This window comes from Coregonus lavaretus, assembly GCF_964263955.1.
Source record: "Coregonus lavaretus genome assembly, chromosome: 10".
Classification (NCBI taxonomy): Eukaryota; Metazoa; Chordata; class Actinopteri; order Salmoniformes; family Salmonidae; genus Coregonus; species Coregonus lavaretus.
The window spans coordinates 37,175,894-37,200,404 of NC_139997.1; the positions used below are offsets into that span (position 1 = coordinate 37,175,894).

Sequence of the window (24,511 nt, forward strand, 5' to 3'; positions counted from 1 at the left end):
TTTCTTGGTGACTATGGTCCCAGCTGCCTTGAGATCATTGACAAGATCCTCCCGTGTAGTTCTGGGCTGATTCCTCAACGTTCTCATGATCATTGCAATTCCACGAGGTGAGATCTTGCATGGAGCCCCAGGCCGAGGGAGATTGACAGTTCTTTTGTGTTTCTTCCATTTGCGAATAATCGCACCAACTGTTGTCACCTTCTCACCAAGCTGCTTGGCAATGGTCTTTTAGCCCATTCCAGCCTTGTGTAGGTCTACAATCTTGTCCCTGACATCCTTGGAGAGCTCTTTGGTCTTGGCCATGGTGGAGAGTTTGGAATCTGATTGATTGATTGCTTCTGTGGACAGGTTTCTTTTATACAGGTAACAAGCTGAGATTAGGAGCACTCCCTTTAAGAGTGTGCTCCTAATCTCAGCTCGTTACCTGTATAAAAGACACCTGGGAGCCAGAAATCTTTCTGATTGAGAGGGGGTCAAATACTTATTTCCCTCATTAAAATGCAAAACAATTTATAACATTTTTGACATGCGTTTTTTTGGATTTTCTTTGTGTTATTCTGTCTCCCACTGTTCAAATAAACCTACCATTAAAATTATAGACTAATCATTTCTTTGTCAGTGGGCAAACGTACAAAATCAGCAGGGGATCAAATACTTTTTTCCCTCACTGTATGTGAGAATGCTGTTCATTGACTACAGCTCAGCGTGCTTAGTCCCCTCCTGTACTCCCTGTTCACCCACGACTGCGTGGCAAATCGCGACTCCAACACCATCATTAAGTTTGCTGACGACAACAGTGGTAGGCCTGATCACCGACAACGATGAGACAGCCAATAGGGAGGAGGTCAGAGACCTGGTAGTGTGGTGCCAGGACAACAACCTCTCCCTCAATGTGAGCAAGACAAAGGAGCTGATCGTGGATTACAGGAAAAGGCGGTCCGAACAGGCCCCCATTAACATCGACGGGGCTGTAGTGGAGCGGGTAGAGAGTTTCAAGTTCCTTTGTGTCCACATCACCAACAAACTATCATGGTCCAAACACACCAAGACAGTCGTAAAGAGGGCACGACAACACCTTTTCCCCCTCAGGACACTGAAAATATTTGGCATGGGTCCCCAGATCCTCAAAAAGCTCTACAGCTGCACCATCGAGAGCATCCTGACCGGTTGCATCACCGCCTGGTATAGCAACTGCTTGGCATCTGCCCGTAAGGCGCTACAGAGGGTAGTGCGTACAGCTCAGTACATCACTGGGGCCAAGCTTCCTGCCATCCAGGACCCTATATAATAGGCGGTGTCAGAGGAAGGCCCAAAAAATTGTCTCCAGTCACCCAAGTCATAGACTGTTCGGTCTGCTACCGCACGGCAAGCTGTACGGGAGCGCCAAGCCATAAGACTGCTGAACAATTAATCAAATGGCCATCCGGACTATTTACATTGACACAACCCCCCCCCCCCCCCACTCCATTTGTTTTTACACTGCTGCTACTCGCTGTTTATTATCTATGCAGTCACCTTACAACTACCTACAGTTGAAGCCGGAAGTTTACATACACTCATCTGTACAAACAATAGTACGCAAGTATAAACACCATGGGACCACGCAGCCGTCTTACCGCTCAGGAAGGAGATGCGTTCTGTCTCATAAAGATTAACGTACTTTGGTGCAAATCAATACCAGAACAACAGCAAAGGACCATGTGAAGATGCTGGAGGAAACCGGTACAAAAGTATCTATATCCACAGTAAAACGAGTCCTATATCGACATAACCTGAAAGGCCGCTCAGCAAGGAAGAAGCCACTGCTCCAAAACCGCCATAAAAAAGACAGACTACGGTTTGCAACTGTACATTGGGACAAATATCGTACTTTTTGGAGAAATGTCCTCTGGTCTGATGAAACAAAAATAGAACTGTTTGGCCATAATGACCATCGTTATGTTTGGAGGAAAAGGGGGTGGCTTGCAAGCCGAAGAACACCATCCCAACCGTGAAGCACGGGGGTGGCAGCATCATGCTGTAGGGGTGCTTTGCTGCAGGAGGGACTGATGCACTTCACAAAATAGATGGCATCATGAGGAAGGAAATTGATGTGGATATATTGAAGCTCAAGACAGGAAGTTAAAGCTTGGTCGCAAATGAGTCTTCCAAATGGACAATGACCCCAAGCATACTTCCAAAGTTGTGGCAAAATGGCTTAAGGACAACAAAGTCAAGGTATTGGAGTGGCCATCACAAAGCCCTGACCTCAATCTTATAGAATATTTGTGGGCAGAACTGAAAAAGCGTGTGCGAGCAAGGAGGCCTACAAACCTGACTCAGTTACAGCAGCTCTGTCAGGAGGAATGGGCCAAAATTCACCCAACTTATTGTGGGAAGCTTGTGGAAGGCTACCCAAAACGTTTGACCCAAGTTAAGCAATTTAAAGGCAATGCTACCAAATACTAATTGAGTGCATGTAAACTTCTGACCCACTGGGAATGTGATGAAAGAAATAAAATCTGAAATAAATAATTCTCTCTACTATTATTCTGACATTTCACATTCTTAAAATAAAGTGGTGATCATAACTGACCTAAAACAGGGAATTTGTACTAGGATTAAATGTCAGGAATTGTGAAAAACTGTGTCTAAATGTATTTGGTTAAGGTGTATGTAAACTTCCGACTTCAACTGTATATGTACAACTTACCTCGACTAACATGTACCCCTGCACATGGACTCGGTACCGGTACCCCCTGTATATAGCCTCGTTATTGTTATTGTGTTACTTTTTATTATTTTTTACCTTATTTAGTAAATATATTCCTTAGTCTTTTCTTGAACTGCATTGTTGGTTATGGGCTTGTAAGTAAGCATTTCATGGTAAGGTTGACCTGTTGTATTCGGCGTATGTGACAAATACAATTTTATTTTATTTGATGTACTAGCTACCATGAAGTGCCATTGTTTTAAAGGGGGGCTGAACGCACCGATTCGTATGCATTTTTCTGCTGCTCATTATGAAAAACGAGATTTGGATTCTTGTTGGTGTGGTTCGATGTGGGTGTTATTTAAGTGATAATGCCCGAGAAGCCGGTGTTTGGAGGATATATTGGCAAGGGTGTTGTTAGGCCCGAGATTAAGTCAAGGGCCGGCAAACAGTGCCAATATATCCTTCAAATACCGGCTTTGAGGGCATTATCACTTTTATACAACGGGTTCCCAACATATTCAAATAATTGACATATTTTCATAAAAAACGTTATTTGATTAATTTATTCAAACTATTTCATCCTTCCACAAGATATAGTCCCGACACAAATCTAGGGTTGCTACCCAAGCCGGCTGGTCGTTCGTTCTATTGGTTCGGTTGCCAGAGACGCGACCCAGTCGTTCAGTCTTTATGTTCTGTATCTATGGATAGGACCCAGTCGTTCGTTCTAAATGTTCCATTGCCATACTGGCTGGCAATGTTCTTTTCCCTTGCTTGCTAGCTAGCCAACTACGGCTAACTTAGTCACGTCAAACAGTGCAGCCAGAATAACAACAGTAGCTGCATTTGTTAATATGTTTTCTAGTGACATTCATTTGGATGCAGCCATAACAATTGAGTTATTGAGGCATGATTTCGCCTGGCATAGGAAATCTGCTGTCTCATCAGGACACTTTTTTTTTTTTTTTTAGGGGTGGATCAGCTTAATATTGCAGATAAATTGTAACTTCCATCAATGTAATTGTCTGCATTACTTCCAATCCCCCATGATTGAGAGATATATATATATATATACACACACACATACACACACACCCTTAAAAAAGTATATACAGTGGGGAGAACAAGTATTTCATACACTGCCGATTTTGCAGGTTTTCCTACTTACAAAGCATGTAGAGGTCTGTAATTTTTATCATAGGTACACTTCAACTATGAGAGACGGAATCTAAAACAAAAATCCAGAAAATCACATTGTATGATTTTTAAGTAATTAATTTGCATTTTTTTGCATGACATAAGTATTTGATACATCAGAAAAGCAGAACTTAATATTTGGTACAGAAACCTTTGTTTGCAATTACAGAGATCATACGTTTCCTGTAGGTCTTGACCAGGTTTGCACACACTGCAGCCGGGAATCTGGCCCACTCCTCCATACAGACCTTCTCCAGATCCTTCAGGTTTTGGGGCTGTCGCTGGGCAATACGGACGTTCAGCTTCCTCCAAAGATGTTTACTTCCAGCTTATAATTACTATATACATTTTATGGACACAGTCAATTTTACAATAATTATATTTAGTTTGTTTTTTCTCCTGAACTACTTCTACTCTCAACCTCTCCGATCATTTTCATGATGTCCATCCGGTTTGCTTCTATATGCCATATCTTTCTAACTGTGCTCTTTCACAAAAGCTCCCAACCTACAACCTATATACTTATTATTGACACAGTATGCTTACATTATTAGTTATCTTGTTATTTGTTGTTGTTGGTTGTTATTAATCCCATCCTTCAACTCCATTCAACACCACCCATCTATCTCTTAACACCATCCATATAAGATTTCTATTTGCCATATATTTTTCAACTGTACTGTTTTACAAAAGTTCTGAACCTTTCTATTCTCATTGTTTCTACAGATTGTAAATTGAAAATAAACATTTTTGCTAAAAGTATTATAATATTATTGATCGATTGACTATGACTTTTCAGATCACCCAGTAATGCTATCTGCAAGGTTAGCTCCAGGTAAATATTGCAATCCTTTAGCCATTTCTGGACCTATGTCCAAAAACAAGCTACAAATGGACAGTACCAAAACAAATGATCTAATGATTCTCTCTTCGCAGCAAAATCTGCAGAGCTGGGAAGATTGTATCCCCCATATAAATAACATTCTATTGGTAGCAATAATTGTATATATTAATTAAATTGAATGTTTCTAAGTTTTGAATCCGGCGTCGTTTTGCATATCAGTTCATAAACACTATGCCATGGGATCGGTACGTCAAATATCTCTTCCCAACTATTTTACAATCTATATGGGACGGCTGTCAATCCTTTGGTCCTTAAATTAAACTGGTATACTTTTATATTCATCACAGTTTTCTTTAACCAATGATGTTCTTTAATACAAGGCCGACAGACAAGTTCCTTACTTTCTCCCCCTTCCACTTTCCTCTTCCATTTTTGCGGTAAGGCTGCAATTATTTGGTTGTAATTTTGGGTAGAGCAGACATTTCCATATGTTTTTGTTAGCTGCATGTGCAACATAACTCCACCAGTCCTACCGATGATATAATTTACATCAGGACACTGTTGTTCAGAGAAGCTAGCCAATAACACAGCTAACACGATCACTTCAAACTGAAGCTGGAAAGACTGCAAACTAGCTGCACTTCGTTTTTGTTGTACCTTTTTTTCAATTGACATTTCTGTGTATATCCATAAAAATGATGCCAGCTGATTCATGATTTCGACTGGCTGAGAAACGGTGCCTGCCTGTCGGTCTCGTCCCGACACGTTCATTACTATGGGACAGCTGGAGATTGAATTTGAATATTGAAACACTGTTGCAAATGTCGGAGCGACAGACAGCAAGGTTTATACAACGCTCCGCTGTTGAAAACTAAATGTTAGTCTAAAAGAAATGTGAGAATGTCTAGATGCTTTTTATAGTGGAGATCAAGTTTATAAATTACCTGGCTGGGCTGATGAGACAGTGGATTGCACAGTCAGATGGAAGAGTAAATAGGCATTTTAATGTCATAGATTTAGCTGGTGGTAACTTGTGGAATAGACACCAGCTGGAATGCGGTTTTAACCAAATCAGCATTCAGGATTAGACCCACCCGTTGTATAAATTCGCATTTCGTACCCTGGTGCCTCCTTAGTCACCATAGCAACAGACTCACTTCCTCAAAATAGTTCGAAAAAAAAAAAATATACATCTAATTAATTGACGTTTTTGCTGAGGAGGTCTTAGTCACGCCATTTTACATCTAGCTATGGTGTTTGGTGCAGTATTTCTCAAGTAAAACAAATGTGCAAAACTAGTCAGCGCACTGCAGGCAGTATGAGTTTCGAGCCAGTTGCTGCTGGCTGCGCTCAGGAATGATATTGGAGTACATGTCTGCAACTTCATCATCAGCAAACTGTGAAGTTATCGTAAATAAAGCACAAGCTACAGTGTTTATAAGTGCCTAAAATCACTAGCTAGTGAAAATCAGTTCATCAAGTCACTGGCGAATGACGACGTGTATGTTTCGGTGCCATTTAGGCAGGTAGCTTAGTGGTTAAGAGCATAGTGCCAGTAACCGAAAGGTCGCTGGTTCTAATCCCCGAGCCGACTAGGTGAAAAATCTGTCGATGTGCTTTTAGTTTTTTACAACTTTCTCATCTATTACCAGAGAGTGCGTCTGCATGGCAGTGTTTCATAGCGAATCATGTTACAAAACAGATCACAGCGGGACACACGATGCACGCAAATTGGTTTTTAATTTTGGAATATGGACAAGTGGCAGTTTGGATGCAAGTGCGCATCGTCTCAATTCTCATTTTGCCCAAAACAGTGGCAGACCTGAGTGATCATTATCAAACACATCAGCAAGTGGCCACTCCATTAAAGGGCTTAGGGGCCAAGTGTCCTTTCAACAGAATATTGGCCACATGTTGTCTTATGTAAACAAGCAGGTGGGAACTAGTTCTGTACGATGGCGAGTGGTGGGGTCGTTATATTATCGTTTAAATCTCCAGTTTGGGAACATTTTGGCTTCCCAGTAGATTACAACGGCGATGGACAGAGAGAGTATGTCGCCACTGCTCAACGAGAATAGACTACAGCATGCAGCTGCCAACACCTCAAACATGTTGACACATTTACGCCGACATCACCCAAGTATTCCTACCACCACAGCAAGACGGAAACGCAAAAAAACAACACAACTTAGTCTCCCCTCTGCATTCAAGCACCACTTTGCAGCCGATTCTGACCAGGCCAAAGAAATTACAAGAGCGATAGGTATGTTTATAGCTGCGGATATGCACCCATTCTCGGAGGTTGAGAATAGAGAGTTTCAGCACCTCGTGAAAGTGCTCGGGCCACGTTACGAACCTCGCCCTCTCGCAACCATTTCAACAAACAGGTATTCCCTGCTCTATATAAGCAAGCTAAAGCCGAAGTTGTCAATGGACTGGCCAATGCGCCATGTGTTGCACTTACTACAGATGGATGGACCTCCAGGGCTAGAGCTACAGTAAAGGGAAAAAAGTATTTGATCCCCTGCTGATTTTGTACGTTTGCCCACTGACAAAGAACTGATCAGTCTATAATTTTAATGGTAGGTTTATTTGAACAGTGAGAGACAGAATAACAACAAAACAATCCAGAAAAACGCATGTCAAAAATTTTATACATTGATTTGCATTTTAATGAGGGAAATAAGTATTTGACCCACTCTAAATCAGAAAGATTTTTGGCTCCCAGGTGTCTTTTATACGGGTAATGAGCTGAGATTAGGAGCACACTCTTAAAGGGAGTGCTCCTAATCTCAGCTTGTTACCTGTATAAAAGAAACCTGTCCACAGAAGCAATCAATCAATCAGATTCCAAACTCTCCACCATGGCCAAGACCACAGAGCTCTCCAAGGATGTTAGGGACAATATTGTAGACCTACACAAGGCTGGAATGGGCTACAAGACCATTGCCAAGCAGCTTGGTGAGAAGGTGACAACAGTTGGTGCGATTATTTGCAAATGGAAGAAACACAGAATAACTGTAAATCTCCCTCGGCCTGGGGCTCCATGCAAGATCTCACCTTGTGGAGATGCAATGATCATGAGAACGGTGAGGAATCAGCCCAGAACTACACGGGAGGATCTTGTCAATGATCTCAAGGCAGCTGGGACCATAGTCACCAAGAAAACAATTTGTAACACACTACGCCGTGAAGGACTGAAATCCTGCAGCGCCCGCAAGGTCCCCCTGCTCAAGAAAGTACATATAGAGGGCCGTCTGAAGTTTGCCAATGAACATCTAAATGATTCAGAGGAGAACTGGGTGAAAGTGTTGTGGTCAGATGAGACCAAAATCGAGCTCTTTGGCATCAACTCAACTCGCCGTGTTTGGAGGAGGAATGCTGCCTATGAACCCAAGAACACCATCAAACATGGAGGTGGAAACATTATGCTTTGGGGGTGTTTTTCTGCTAAGGGGACAGGACAACTTCACCGCATCAAAGGGACGATGGACGGGGCCATGTACCATCAAATCTTGGGTGAGAACCTCCTTCCCTCAGCCAGGGCATTGAAAATGGGTTGTGGATGGGTATTCCAGCATGACAATGACCCAAAACACACGGCCAAGGCAACAAAGGAGTGGCTCAAGAGGAAGCACATTAAGGTCCTAGAGTGGCCTAGCCAGTCTCCAGACCTTAATCCCATAGAAAATCTGTGGAGGGAGCTGAAGGTTCGAGTTGCCAAACGTCAGCCTCGAAACCTTAATGACTTGGAGAAGATCTACAAAGAGGAGTGGAACAAAATCCCTCCTGAGATGTGTGCAAACCTGGTGCATATTTTTATCTTTGTAAGAAAACATAGCATAGGCCTAAACAATGTCTGAGCCATGTTTACATAATGATTTCACACGCATATTGCACTTTATTTTAGTGTTGATGAGCAATCATTTGTTTTCATTTAAGAAAATACAATGTTTTGTTATTCCTGATTGTGCTCCATCAGGCATTATATGACTCATGATCATATATATAGAATCAGGAATACCAACACTTTGTATTTTCTTAAATAAACAAAAAATAAACTGGCATTTTGTTTTCTCGCTATAACTGAACTGTGACCGCAAAACCTCAATATGTACTGAACTGTGGGTTTGGTGAACTGTTACACCCTGAGGCATTACAGTGGGCATGAGTGTAATCCAAACCCAACCCTTATGTAAATTGTGAAGTACACAGTTAAACAAATCTCACAAAACTGTTTTGGAATATACTGACTTTACGACCAAAATTATTATACTTACACTTTTTAGACAATGTTGCCACTGGAATAAATGTTTCTGACTAATATCGATGCCACATAGGCCATTCTCAACCAGATACATTTTTGTTTTTGCGTTGAGTTTCTCTTTTTAAAAAAAGGGGGCAATCCGGAATTGGCACATTCCATCTCTCAACTGTTTACCAAAACATGTGACTGGGTGACCTTGTTGTGACTGTTGTGTTTCAAATCCTGGATGGCCCAATTATTAACGTAATCAAGCCCAATTCAAATACACTGTAAACGTTATACAGCCAGTTCTGATCATGTGCTGATCATTCCACATATAATGAAGACAGTTCATCTTAGGAGATACTTGTGTGCAACATTTTCACTGTGCTAAAATATATCATTTTTTTGCACCAACTATTATAGAAGTAAAAAATGTGGTGAATCTAGAGAACATTAAGTCCTTGTGTATCATGTGCAGTAGTGTGAGGCTGTATCTCGGCACTGACCCCACAAAGCCCAGTGATTCAGAAATAAAACAAGCCTGAGGCCCTTACCAAAGTAGGCACCCACACCAGCCCACGTCTGCTATTATGAGAGCGCGTGTGTGTGTCTATGTATCCATGCGTGTGTCTTTATGGCAGTGCGAGTAAGCAGTTTGAGAGCTGGATTAAATTAAATATTACTGGCCCATTTTGTGTGCAAGCCATTAGTGGATGTGAGCACTTGTATCAAATAAAGCCATGAAAGTTGCAGAACAGTCCTAGATCTGAGCCAACCAAAATAATTACTATGGTAACCAGGGCTGCATGTTAGTGCTTCTCAGCACCCACTTCATTTTTTGACATGTTTCCATACCAACCACTGAGGTCCATAAAGAACTCAATGGACACAGTAACCTTGAGTTTATCTGACTGGCTTTGGAATTGCATTTCTATAGAGATGCTGCTACAGTGTACCCAAGGGGCATTGGTTGGATGCTTGAATTCAGTTAGATGCCTGAAAAGTCTATAAAATGGAAAATACGAGTAGTGGGTGTATAAAATGTGACTTCTAAGTGCCACAACCACACGATGGATAAAACAACGGGCACTATATCTAACTGGTAAGGTAGGCGTAGCAACAGGCCTCAAATTTGCCCCGTTGCGTGGCCGTAATGCCCCCCTCCCCCCCAAAAAAAGTGCCCACTCTTCCCTTGGGCTGAATATAATAATTATAATTCCCCTTCTCCCAGCTGCCAATCGCCATGCTCCGAAGCACCTCTCACTCACATGGCTCTTTCAGATATCTCAATTCTTATTAGCCATTGCCCATCACCACTGGCGTAACGCAGATTCTCCAGACTCGCAGAAATGTTCCATACATACAGAAAGCTTACTTATCAAAAATGTTGCAAAAATGTGTTTACATCCCTGTTAGTGAGCATTTCTCCTTTGCCAAGATAATCCATCCACCTGACAGGTGTGGCATATCAAGAAATTGATTGAACAGCATGATCATTATACAGGTGCACCTTGTGCTGGGGACAATAAAAGGCCAGTAAAATATTAATAGTTTTGTCACACAACACAATGCCACAGAAGTCTCAAGTTTAAGGGAGCATGCAATTGGCATGCTGACTGCAGGAATGTCCACAAGAGCAGTTTCCAGAGAATTTTATGTTCCATAAGCCACCTCTAACGTCATTTTAGAGAATTTGGCAGTACGTCCAACTGGCCTCACAAACGCAGACCACGTGTAACCACGCCAGCCCATGACCTCCACATCAGGCTTCTTCACCTGCGGGATCGTCTGAGACCGGCCACCCGGACAGCTGATGAAACTGTGGGTTTGGACAACAGAAGAATTTCTGCACAATTGTCAGAAACCGTCTCAGGAAAGCTCAACTGGGTGCTCGTCGTCCTCACCAGGGTCTTGACCTGACTGCAGTTCGGCGTCGTAACCAGACTTCATTGGGCAAATGCACACCTTCAATGACCACTTGCACGCTGGAGGAGTATGCTCTTCACAGATGGATCCCGGCTCCCCTGGTCTCCAGCAGTGTGCAAATGTTTTCAACACAGCCTTTAGGTCCAGGTTATGGGCCCAACAGTTTTCTATACTGAGTATTGCCAACCCAGACCGTCTTTCCTGAGACATTGTGCATTATATGTCCATCTCGCTGCACACAATTTAAACTTAGTCTTGAATGATGCATGCCAAGATATACCAAAGATGAAAAACTGTTGATATTGCAACCACACAACTTAAACGCCGTTTCACCAGAATTGTTGTCCGCTAAAGCATCTGCCAATTTATTCACCAGAATTGTTGTCCGCTAAAGCATCTGCCAATTTATTGGCTGTCCTGTATCGACGACCTGTCCCCAGAGCTTCCTATACAGTTAATCTCTTTCTGTAATGTGATAAGGCCAGCAATTAAGGAGAATGAAAGGCTCAATTTACAATGTTGCAGAACTGCTATATTTGAAGCACCACTCCCTTCTGCCCGCAGTTTCCCCTGATGTTGCTACGTCAATCAAGCTTGTTTGAATACTTTCCGATGCACTGTGTGTGTGTATATTTATTTATTTTAAAAAGCCTCATTAACGATTGGCTACATTTTCTGGCGCCTCCCTCATGTCAGCATCAGTGTGGACACCTACACTTTGACATGTAGGCTAATTATGTATTTACATACATTTATGTTTTTCTTAACAGAATAGCTACTGTTTTTCGGTTTTCAAATCCATTTAAATTGGCTATTTTGGTTAATGGCCTTGGTGCCCTGAAAGACTGGGCACCTCTTGACGGCCAAATGGCCTTGCCCTGAAAATCAAGAAATCCCAGGCCTGCGTAGCAATGTGACTTACTTCATGATGTATTTGGCTCTGTCCACAGTCTGAGCTTTGACCTTGACCAGAAGTGGGTGGCTTGTGTAAGTCTCGTTCTTCCACTGCCCGTATAGCCGGTACCTGACGACCACAGGTAGAACACAGGTGGGTGGGTTAACACTGACATCTAATAATACATACACCAGGACCAGCCTGGAAATAGGACCTTTAAATACCAACAGAACACAACAGGGCGGAGAATAGAACAAGTTGTATAAACCCACATACTCCAGTCTCTGTGAGGGCTTTGCTTTCTCCATGGGATGGATTCAAAATGGATGGCAAAACATGTCAGTTCAAGTCTAAAATGACACCGCTATGATTTTTTGTGTGTTTGTGTGTGTGTCTCACCTGTGCTGGTAGGGGAAGAGTTTGAAGAGGCCCCAGAGCTCCTCTGACATGCAGGCGTTACACTCCATGAGAGAGAGCGAGGGCAGCAGCACCTGGTCTGCAATGCTCAGGAAACAACTCAGCAATGTGTCCTAGGAGGGAACAGGAGCACATCAACCACCAGAGCACAGACCACAGTGAGTGAATGCTTACAGAATTAAATGGCCAAAGATTAGCCTCCTGAGGGGGAAGAGGCAAAAAGATTTGGCGTGGGCCCTCCGATCCTCAAAAAGTTCTACAGCTGCACCATCGAGAGAATCTTGACTGGCTGCATCACCGCTTGGTATGGCAAATGCACCGCACTCGACTGCAAAGCTCTACAGAGAGTGGTGCAGACAGCCCAGTAGATCACGGGGGCCGAGCTCCGTGCCATCCAGGACCTCTATATCAGGTGGTGTCAGAGGAAGCCCCAAAATATTGCAGAAGACTCCAGCCACCCAAGCCACGTCCGGTAAACAGTACTGGAGCATCGGCGCTCGGATCAACATGCTCCCAGACAGCTTCTACCCCTAAGCCATAAGACTGCTACATGTTTTATTAAATGGTTACCTGGACTATCTGTATTGACCCTATCTTGCACTGACTCTATGCACACTCACAAACACTCCACTGACACTCCCACACAAAACCCAGACACATAAACTACATACGCACACACACTAATATGCTGCTGCTACTCTGTCCTTTATTTTACTAATTATTATTATTATTATCATCAATCCTGTTTAGGGATGTTAACGGTTGAGCATTAATCGAAAATACATGATTATCGATCTATAGGTTAATTTGCATAATTTAGTGGAATTGTTTTGTGTGTATTTTTGTTACTCGTCATGCATCTTATTTTTCACACGTGCACAGAATACAGAGCCTAGTTTGAGGAGTGGAATGGCCTATCACCTGTCAGACAGCGCGAGAGCAGCTCCTCAAAAAGCTGGTACTGGAGTGAAACGTGCTTTTATAAGCCCAGTCATTAAGCAACAAATAACAATTCTAAATGCAATCGCGTGTTAACTGTTTTGATGGCCACGATTAAAATTAGTTACTATTTCTATTGCTCAATCTCAACAATTAAAGTGCGCCTCCCATTCGTCATTCGAGTGCATAGGCTAGTCAATGGTAGAAAGGCTATCAGCACTTCACCCACCACAAAGTGAGCTTGAGGCAGTATAATTGCTTAAAACCTGAACGTTTTACTTCACTTCAAATAATGAGGAATGTCTTACCATGCTTCAAAGTAGCCTAGCCAAAATCGAACCATAGAAAGACAGATTTGCATCCTTAATCCTGATTCCTAGTCTCTTTATAATAATAAATAATAATATGCCATTTAGCAGACGCTTTTATCCAAAGCGACTTAGTCATGCGTGCATACATTTTTTTGTGTACGGGTGGTCCCGGGGATCGAACCCACTACCTTGGCGTTACAAGCGCCGTACTCTACCAGCTGAGCTACAGAGGACCACAAAAATCCTACCTTCCTTCTAGGGCTGACCCCATTTAGTCGGCTGGTCGATTATTTGGTCGATAGGCTGTTGGTCGACAGATTTTTTTAGTCGAGCAGTGGCAAATGTAAAAATAAAATGTATGGCACATGAGACATCCGATTCACGCCTGTCTGAGTGGACTAATCCATTTCGGAGGCACACCAGTATCACCAGTAGTACATTTACTGTTAATTCCCATCATTTCTAATATACAATGCTTGTTTGGTTACGGTAATTTATCTTAATGCATTCAATATATTATTCTTACTACAGTCTTACCATTGTCATTGTCGGAGTGGACACGTTGTTTGCAGAGCGCACAACCTAGGCTACCTAAGTTTTTGGTTTATTTAATTCCATTTACGAGTTGTCAATTTATTGTCTTTTGTTTGGAGCGCTCCTGTCAATCTTGAGTAAGGACACGCATCTGATTACGCATAGAAGTAGGCCTAGGCTACCTGGCCTGCCTTCAAATGTAGGCCTATAAATGTGCCCATTTGGGGATCTGATACTATCTCTGATTGTCTTAACTCACCATCACGGTGGAGCTTCTCAAAGTAATTTTTTCTTAGCCTCAAATAGCAAGTAAATGAAGTCCGTTTTTACATCCATTGAGAATGACAATAGTTCCTCAACGTAGCCTATGTAAAAAATCTTTCCAGCTCTCTCCCTTTCGATAACCACTCGGCATGAAAGAAAAAAAAAAAAATATATATATATATAGTGGGGAGAACAAGTATTTGATACACTGCCGATTTTGCAGGTTTTCCTACTTACAAAGCATGTAGAGGTCTGTAATTTCTATCATAAGTACACTTCAACTGTGAGAGACGGAATCTAAAACAAATCCAGAAAATCACATTGTATGATTTTTAAGTAATTAATGTGCATTTTATTGCATGACATAAGTATTTGATACATCAGAAAAGCAGAACTTAATATTTGGTACAGAAACCTTTGTTTGCAATTACAGAGATCATACGTTTCCTGTAGGTCTTGACCAGGTTTGCACACACTGCAGCAAGGATTTTGGCCCACTCCTCCATACAGACCTTCCCCAGATCCTTCAGGTTTCGGGGCTGTCGCTGGGCAATTCGGACTTTCAGCTCCCTCCAAAGATTTTCTATTGGGTTCAGGTCTGGAGACTGGCTAGGCCACTCCAGGACCTTGAGATGCTTCTTACGGAGCCACTCCTTAGTTGCCCTGGCTTTGTGTTTCGGGTCGTTGTCATGCTGGAAGACCCAGCCACGACCCATCTTCAATGCTCTTACTGAGGGAAGGAGGTTGTTGGCCAAGATCTCGCGATACATGGCCCCATCCATCCTCCCCTCAATAAGGTGCAGTCGTCTTATCCCCTTTGCAGAAAAGCATCCCCAAAGAATGATGTTTCCACCTCCATGCTTCACGGTTGGGATGGTGTTCTTGGGGTTGTACTCATCCTTCTTCTTCCTCCAAACACGGCGAGTGGAGTTTAGACCAAAAAGCTATATTTTTGTCTCATCAGACCACATGACCTTCTCCCATTCCTCCTCTGGATCATCCAGATGGTCATTGGCAAACTTCAGACGGGCCTGGACATGCACTGGCTTGAGCAGGGGGACCTTGCGTGCGCTGCAGGATTTTAATCCATGACGGCGTAGTGTGTTACTAATGGTTCTTTGAGACTGTGGTCCAAGCTCTCTTCAGAGACCAGGTCCTGCCGTGTAGTTCTGGGCTGATCCCTCACCTTCCTCATGATCATTGATGCCCCACGAGGTAAGATCTTGCATGGAGCCCCAGACCGAGGGTGATTGACCGTCATCTTGAACTTCTTCCATTTTCTAATAATTGCGCCAACAGTTGTTGCCTTCTCACCAAGCTGCTTGCCTATTGTCCTGTAGCCCATCCCAGCCTTGTGCAGGTCTACAATTGTATCCCTGATGTCCTTACACAGCTCTCTGGTCTTGGCCATTGTGGAGAGGTTGGAGTCTGTTTGATTGAGTGTGTGGACAGGTGTCATTTATACAGGTAACGAGTTCAAACAGGTGCAGTTAATACAGGTAATGAGTGGAGAACAGGAGGGCTTCTTAAAGAAAAACTAACAGGTCTGTGAGAGCCGGAATTCTTACTGGTTGGTAGGTGATTAAATACTTATGTCATGCAATAAAATGCAAATTAATTACTTAAAAATCATACAATGTGATTTTCTGGATTTTTGTTTTAGATTCCGTCTCTCACAGTTGAAGTGTACCTATGATAAAAATTACAGACCTCTACATGCTTCGTAAGTAGGAAAACCTGCAAAATCGGCAGTGTATCAAATACTTATTCTCCCCACTGTATATATAAATAATCAGATATGCCTATTTTATGACTTCTTATCCCTTGCGCAAATAGCCTACAGCTTTGTCTATCTGTCCAGAGCTCACCGGCATGGGAAACCGATGGCCCAGAATATTTTATACAATGTTGCAAGTTTTCTAGCATGGGCCGGACCAAGTTAAAAGTTGATACAATGTTTAAAGTTCCTTGCAGACAGGCCATGCGTAGCCAATGTGATTTATTGGATATTTATTTTCCATCAGGATATTTTCTACCTGCGTGCTGCAATGTTTTTATTTGTTGGCTTTATGTAGGCTAATTTTACATATTGGCAATAGAAGTTATTTTTAATTTAGATAGAATTTTGATTAATCACATGACATTGATTTTGAGATATGAATACTTTTTTTGTAAATGAAATGAAACTGTTCCATGAAAATCATAACTGGTACGCAGATCAGTAGAAAGGTAACGATAACTTGGCACTCCAAATGGAAAAGGTTGCCGACTGCTGGTGTAGCCTATTACCGGCAACTTCAGGAGCGTAACGAAGGCCAGCAGCAGCGGGAGGTTATTTTCTTCTGGTTAGGCTATATTGATCTCTGGCTCCCTCTTTTGTAATTTGTGTGTCTTCATTTTTAATCACAGTGCTTAAAGCATCAGACAAGCTCAGTAGCCTACTTATAGTTTATTTTATGTCTATATGGAAATATATACGTTTTAAAATTTGAACTGATGACTGTCGACCAAGATTTATTTTTGTCGGGGACAACCATACTTCCATCTTAAACTTAATTGGTTCCTGCCTAGCAATATAAATGTATTGGCTGTCTTGATGTGTAAGGAGTTGACCCCGCCTATTAGGAGGTTATAAATATATGTGATTGTGTAATAATACCTCGTCTTTGCAGCTGTATGACCCAGTGGGTGAATAAACTTGATTTGAGCTTTTCCTAGTCATCCGTTTGTGTTTTTACTCTGTTTGTTCAGAACCTAACACCTTAAATACCTCGTACTCCTGCACATTGATCTGGTACGCCCTGTATATAGTTCCATTGTTGTGTATTTTATTCCTTGTTACTATTTTTCCTTTTTATTATTACTTTTTTAACTCTGCATCGTTGGGAAGGGCTCAAAAGCAAGTATTTCATGGTAATGTCTACACCCGTTGTATTTGGCGCATTTGACAAATACAATTTCATATTATATTTATTCTCTGTGCATTTTTTAAAACTGATTAATACAACAAGACTGTTCAAGTCACTTCTTGGTCCCATTTACTTTGACAACTCACCATTTTGTCCTTGACGTTGTCATTTCTACCCTCACTTTGGTACTGGAGGGGGGGGAAAAAATAATAGGGGGACAATTAGTGAGATGAAGCCAGAGTAGGAGAGGGTATACCAATACATTTTCCTTTGGGGATCAATAAAGCATAAATCATCGTCAATCGACTTTAGGGCCTGTACCTCTTTCATGAAGCCCTTGCCCAGGCGTACTATCTTGGCAAAGAGGATGGGGTCATGGGAGAGGTGGGGTCCCAGGTAGCAGAGCATGCTGAACACGTCCCTGCGCAGGTCCTCAAAGCTCTCGGCAGGCCTGGGGGCCCGCTTGTTCCTCAGGGGCCTCATCAAACATCCCTTGGCCCCTTTGGGGACCCCGGCTCTGCAAGGGAAACAGGTGAGACAGGGGTACTACAAACAGCAACATAAAGCCTCCACTGCTCTAGTGTTAACAGTAGGGGGTTCTGCATGCGACTGCTGTTGTGTCTGTGTGCATGCCTACAATTAAATGAAAGGCTGGCATCAGAGGAGGTTGTAGTTTGGTTGGCTGGCTATGTGTGTGTATGTACACTGACATGTCGTGTTGCTGTGTATTTAGGTGCATGTGTGCATTTCTTCCACTAATGTGTAAAGAGCACTAAGTGAATCCAGGGGAGCGGGTGGGCACCTGCGGTACAGCGGCTCCACAGTCAGATGCAGCAGCTGGCACAGCGCCAGGGCGATGGCCTTGTGAGAGGTGGCATAGAAGGCGGGCATCTGGTCCATAATGCTTTGGGCATGGTGCCAGTCTCCGATCCTCAGCAGCGCTTCCAACAACCCCAGCTTCTGGTTATCAGGAGGCTGAGGGGAGAGGGGGAAATGCTGAGTGTGTGCGTGTGTGGGTGAGCTTGAGTGAAGCGCAGGGCAATTGGAGCAGCAGCAGAAGTTAGTCTGAGAGCAGCTCTTCCTAAGTCCTTAGTTTATGACGATAAGGTATAGCGGAGGATCTCACACAGTACAAAGCAGGCCCATTAAAAGAGGTTACGGAGGATTTGCAAACACAAAGCCTAGTCAGTAAATCCTGAGACGTAATTTTCTCCAGCAGCACTGGATGGGAACAAGGAACTCTAGAAATCTCTCATCCTACCTGACGCTGCACTTCATTCGTGTGTGTGACTGACACAACCAACTGTGACAGAGCCTAGTAACAAGACAGTGCTGTCAGGGAGAGGCTGTGAGCGTGGGATGAGTGAACTAGCTAGAGGACAAACTGACATTTTGCTCATGCAATGTCACTCACTTATTTATCGGGCCAGGCTATTCTATAAACAAAATGCGCTTATCTCAAACTGTGAGCTTAATGTTGAACGATTTTGAATTTGTCTCCCAGTGTCTGTTGGAAAGCAGACAACCAGGTTTTCCTCAAGGATTTTGCCTGTGCTTAGGTCTATTTCGTATTTTATTATCTCCCTAGTCTTTGCCGATGACAAGGATACCCATAACATGATGCAACCCCCACCCTGCTTGAAAAGATGTGTTGTGTTGGATTTGCCCCAAACATAACACTTTGTATTCAGGACATAAAGTTCATTTCTTTGCAGTTTTACTTTAGTGCCTTATTGCAAACAGGCTGCATGTTTTGGAATATTTAAAGAAAAATAACTTTTTTGCAAGCCACAGCAAAAACTATTATTGAAACAGTTATTTGCTAAATTTAGCATTAGCATGACGCAGGCACCCAGATGATAGATGCAATCTGACAATCTGGATCTTGGGCTGGAGGCTGAATTTATTTTAGAAACATGGCCCACAAAAGCCTTCAGTGTTGCTCTTCGTTACTTTTAGCACGCGGGGGACGACAACTGCTGCAGCTCTAACAGACCTCCTCTTGCCCATCAATCACTGTCTGTGCTGTCGGTCTGTCGGTGGTCGTCAGCACGGCCCTGCCTCAGACAGACACTGACTGAGACCTCGTTAACACACACAACAATAAAGCCTTTTCCCTTTCCTTCAGCAGCACACTGAGGCAGCCTTATAAAAGACTGGTATTCATCATGGCAATTAAAGAAAGACACTTAGTGGAAGTAGAGTTGTGCTTTAGCGCGGAACAGTTACACAAATGTGGAGACATGTATTTGAAATAGTAGAAATGTATGCGAGTGTAACATGAGATTACTTTACCTTGTCGTTCTTCTCCTCCTCTTTCTCCTTCTCTCTCTCCTTGTCCTCTGTCTTCTCGGAGGGCACCACCACCATGGTGAGCTTGCGGGCGATCTGCTTGGCCTCCGTGATCTCTCTCTTGTGCTCCTCTACAATGCTGGCATCCAGTGGCATCAGCTGGGAAGGCAAGGCAGGCTCAGTCATACATCAGGTCACAATTTATAACACCAGGCATTTCGATTTTCTATTGGATCACCTGTTGCACAAATCGGGCATGCACTGAGGACAACCAATGTTAGTCTTAAATCTTTGATATAAAATAATATTATATATTTTGTTGTGTTACAAAGTGGGATTAAAATGGATTTGTCATTTTTTGTCAACGATCTACACAGAACATGTCAAGGTGGAAGAAAAATTCTAACATTTGGAAAATATCTTATAAAACTAATATATCTTGATTAGATAAGTATTCAATCCCCTGAGTCAATGACAGTGATTACAGCTGTGAGTCTTTCTGGGTAAGTGTAAGAGCTTTGCACACCTGGCTTGTACAATATTTGCACATTATTATTTTTAAATTCTTCAAGCTATGTCAAGTTGGTTGAAAATCATTGCTAGACAGCCATTTAAGTCTTGCCATAGATTTCCAAGCTGATTACAGTTTTGAGACTTGAAATAGGCCACTCAGGAACATTCACCGTCTTCTTGGTAAGAAACTCCAGTGTATATTTGGCCTTGTGTTTTAAGTTATTGTCCATCCTCAGTTCTCTCCTATCACAGCCATTAAACTCTGTAACTGATTTAAAGTCACCCATTGGCCTCGGTGAAATCCATGAACGGTTTCCTTCCTCTCCGGCAACTGCGTTAGGAAGGACGACTGTATCTTGTATAACTCAGAGTATTGATACACCAGCCAAAGACTAATTAATAACTTCCCCATGCTCGAAGTGATAGTCACGGTCTTCTTTATTTTTTATTTTTAGCAATCTACCAATAGGTGCCCTTCTTTGCAAGGCATTGAAAAACCCCTGGTCTTTGTTTTTGAATTTCACTGCTCGAACAAGGGACCTCATGGATACTTATATGTGTGGGGTACAGTAGTCATTCAAAAATCATGTTAAACACTATTATGCATACAGAGTAAGTCCATGCAACTTATGTGGCTTGTTAAGCAAATATTTACTCCTGAACTTATTTAGGCTTGCAAAGGGGTTGAACAATTATTGACTCAAGACATTTCAGATGTTCATTTTTAATTAATTTGTATTGTGTGCAGGCCAGTGATTTTTTATTTTGTATTAAGGCTGTAACAACAAAATGTGGAAAAAGTCAAGGGGTGTGAATACTTCCTGAAGGAACTGTATTATATGAGACAATGCTCTGTAGGTGTGAGTTGAGAGATGCTTACGTGCACATAGAGGTCCTCCAGCTCTATAAGGTTGTGGTGCAAGAGGGCGGCAGCGATGTGGTAGAGTGACGTGGGGGTCTCCTCATTGGGCTCCTGGGAGGAGAGGGACAGTCAGGGAACACTCAATACATACTGAGGAACAGCTAATGGATGGGGGTAGGGTCTAGTACAAATCAACAGAGAAATTCACTCGGCTGTCTTTTGATCCCCAACTTGAAGCGAAAGTGTATATTTCAGTGACTGGCAGCTAGGGATGCAAATTTCGGTCAATTTTGCTGCCGACCCTCATTAACAGGTTTTTTATTTTATTTTATTTTTTTATAATCCAAACAGTAAAATGACATGACCAACAGAAAAGACTATGTATACATACAAGGAACGGACATGTTTCTTAAGAGCTTCATGAAAACATGCAACAATAGCAAGCCTATCGTCTTACAGTCAAAAGACTATAGCCTATTAATGAACATGCAACTGCTGTAATGAAGCAGCTAATAAAACAACATTTTCAAACATTAAATTTACAAACACACCCGTAGTATAAACCAGCCTTTAGAAACCAGCCATGTGAATCCTTAAAGAGATGGGTGGGGCGAAAGCTTAAGAGGGTGTGAACTATGCTGAATGGGTGTAGACAAAGAAGAGCTCTCCAGTTGGTACCAAAACATTCAAGGGCCATTTTCTCAAAGTGAGGTTACAAGTTCATCAACTTTCAAAGCAGAATTACTTTCCCATTGTTCCTCAAGTGTAGTGTATGATATACAATTTTCTAGCTCTGAGTCTCTACTTTTATCCAATGTAAAAAACACAATTTCAAATTTTGCTACATAAGACCAAATCGAGCCGGTCGGTCACATATGAAAACCAATAAAACAGGAGAGAAATGCTGGTTAATGGCACGAGGAAGTCTTTATAGAAGAATTGCCTCCACATTTCTATGGTTGGATTTTGGCTAGGCTACTTTGAAGCAAGGTATAACAATTACACTGCCTCAAGCTCACATTGTAAAGTGATGGGTGACGTGCTGATAGCCTGCCTACCGTTGACTATACTCTATGCACTCGAATGGGAGGCACGCTTTAACTACGAGTTAAGAAATAAAAATAGCTATTTTTAAATCGTAAGTTGGCACACGATTGCATTTCGAATTGTTATTTGTTGCTTAATGACTGGGCTTATAAAAGCACGTTTCACTCCAGTACCAGCTTTTTGAGGAGCTGCTCTCGCGCTGTCTGACAGGTGATAGGCCATTCCACTCCTCAAACTAGGCTCTGTATTCTGTGCACGTGTGAAAAATAAGATACATGACCAGTAACGAAAATACACAAGCCAATTTAATTCCACTAAATTATGACAGGTCAAATTTATTTTTTGCGGTTAACCGTTAACATCCCTACTGCCAGCATTAATATTCACATCAGGTCTGACTGCACCATTTCCCCTCATTTTTGCAGGTCAAGTTAGAACCTGGGAAAGACTTATGTTCTCATCAATAAGACCTTGAAGTCTTTTCATTTAAATTGTTTAAGGATTTCTCCGCTTCTTGGACAGGTAGCTCCTCTCAAACACCTCACAAATACCAATTTGTACAGTTTCTATCCGGCCAGTTTCAGACAGGCTGTAGAGTACAGACTGTCACGGTCACAGTGGGGAGTCTGCTCTCTCACCTGGTTGAACTTGAACTTGAAGCCCAGGATATGGCAGAGGGTGAGGGGTTCACACATGTAGGACTTGATGAGGGGCAGGAAGAACTCATCTTGGTCAGAGCGACACTCGTACACCTCCAGGATGATGTCCAGAACGCGGTTGGGGTCCAGGTTGAAGCATCCTGCAGGGTGGAGAGGAAGTAAGGGTGTACAGATGACATTGAATAACTTGGGTACAAAATATGGCGATGTGTAATGTAACCCCCATTTGGGAGTCTAAATGGAGAGTTATTGTCTTTAAAAGTTAAAAATATATAAGCGTCCCAGGAAACATTTCAACCCTCAATTTAAACTGTAAAAAGCACTTCTGCCAAACTTAAAATCTCCATTACTTTCTGGGTTGGTCACAGAAATTATTCATACCTGTCACAGAAAATGCAGCGAGACTAAGAGTGCAACAAGGGCCTGCTGCGTCTTGGCTGTGGAGAACGTGATGAAAATGAAAAAAGACAAGGTATTTCATACCTATTAGGGACTTGATACTCTCTAGGACGACGTGGCTGGTGATGTTGCCTGAGAGGTCTTGGCCCAGCTCAGTGATCAGCTTGGCATAGCCCTCATTCTCTTCCCTCAGCAAGTTGAACTTCTGCTGCTTGTAACTGTAAGGGGACAGAGTCAAAAACAATATGTAGGAGGCCACACTCGGAACCATTCAACATTAGATAAACAACTTCAAACTTTAGGCCCACACATGAATGCAAGTGAAATGATCATTTATTGTGTTTCTAGTGTATTATAAGGTAATAGAACCCTATACGGCCTGAATTACAATGTATTGCAGCAAGGTAGTGTGTGAACAACAGCCTGAAAGAAAATAAAAAACTAAAGTGATGTAATTTCTCTACATTCTGTGCTGACATTACATTTGGCGTTCATGGCAAAGCTCTCATCCTATAGGGTAAATGGTCACATATTAAATGCTACAGCCACAGGCTGCGAGGTGGATAGCCCAGGGTTGGAGATGTAACTTTGGGTTAACAGCACATTCAGCCCAGCTGAGTAATAGAGCTGCCCTGACCTGGGGATAACAGTAGCTAACCCCAGTTCTGGAGGGCGACTATGTGGGTTTTAACCTTTGGCTGGCTACTTGGTCAGACCATTCAATTTATTACATTGTTGACGTTTTGACACTGAACATTACAGGATTTTTGTTTTTTTAAAGATGAAAATAAGTTACTGCTCCACTTACAATAGTTTGGTCTTGATTTTGACGATTTTCTGGTTGAACTGATGGGCTTGCTTTATGAGTCCCAGGGACTCCAGGGTCTCTGGGTCCAGCCTCTCCTTCAGGATGGCATCTGGCACAAAGAACTGAAGAGAGGGCAGGACGAAACAAACAAGTGTTATATAAACCTCCAGGATTCCGCGGTCACAAATATTCCCAGCATATTGTGCAAGGGCTTGCAAAGTTGACCAATCACTGCACGATTTCTGCATAAAACAGTCAAATTCTTGCAATATTATCACATTAAAACTGACCCATCGCCACAGTACAATCACTGCGCGTTTACCGAAAATATGGTTCAATCAAGCCACACATCAAACCTTTTTCCATATCAGCGCATTTTCGCAACAAATTGGACAAAATCATTGCATATCGCCATGCAAAATGTCAGAATTGCCTAAGCAAAATCAAACATTTTTGCCAGCAATAATAACAAAACATCCAATGCGAACTCCTGGAGGGACTCTATAAAGACTAGTAAATAGATCTTATATGGTTATGAACAGGGGTGAAAGAAGATTTAATTTCTTACCGGTATGGGACACCCAAGAGTGCACAATTTTGTTTTTTTGTATAGCCTATGTGTAATCATAGAATTACATATAGAACCCTTATTACATTTTATATATGATCTCTGTGGGCTAAGGCCTAGTAAAGATTTGTCATATCACTTTTAACATGTATTACCTTTTAACATAGCGTGGGTTTCAAGTTT

General features: G+C 42.3%; 1 protein-coding gene across 2 annotated transcripts in view; it reads right to left on the minus strand.

Annotated features, from left to right (window-relative positions):
- LOC311135733 (THO complex subunit 2-like) overlaps positions 1-24,511 on the minus strand; it is a gene marked incomplete at its 5' end in the record, with an annotated part of 73,662 nt that overhangs the window by 40,170 nt on the left and 8,981 nt on the right. For both annotated transcript variants that reach the window (XM_084169762.1, XM_084169761.1), the window contains 10 exons: positions 11,834-11,935; positions 12,206-12,336; positions 17,327-17,368; positions 17,502-17,697; positions 17,983-18,155; positions 19,476-19,631; positions 20,866-20,958; positions 22,533-22,693; positions 23,037-23,170; positions 23,761-23,882. In XM_084169762.1, the coding sequence (XP_084025888.1) occupies positions 11,834-11,935; positions 12,206-12,336; positions 17,327-17,368; positions 17,502-17,697; positions 17,983-18,155; positions 19,476-19,631; positions 20,866-20,958; positions 22,533-22,693; positions 23,037-23,170; positions 23,761-23,882 (1,310 nt within the window). The remainder of the gene's footprint in view (positions 1-11,833; positions 11,936-12,205; positions 12,337-17,326; positions 17,369-17,501; positions 17,698-17,982; positions 18,156-19,475; positions 19,632-20,865; positions 20,959-22,532; positions 22,694-23,036; positions 23,171-23,760; positions 23,883-24,511) is intronic.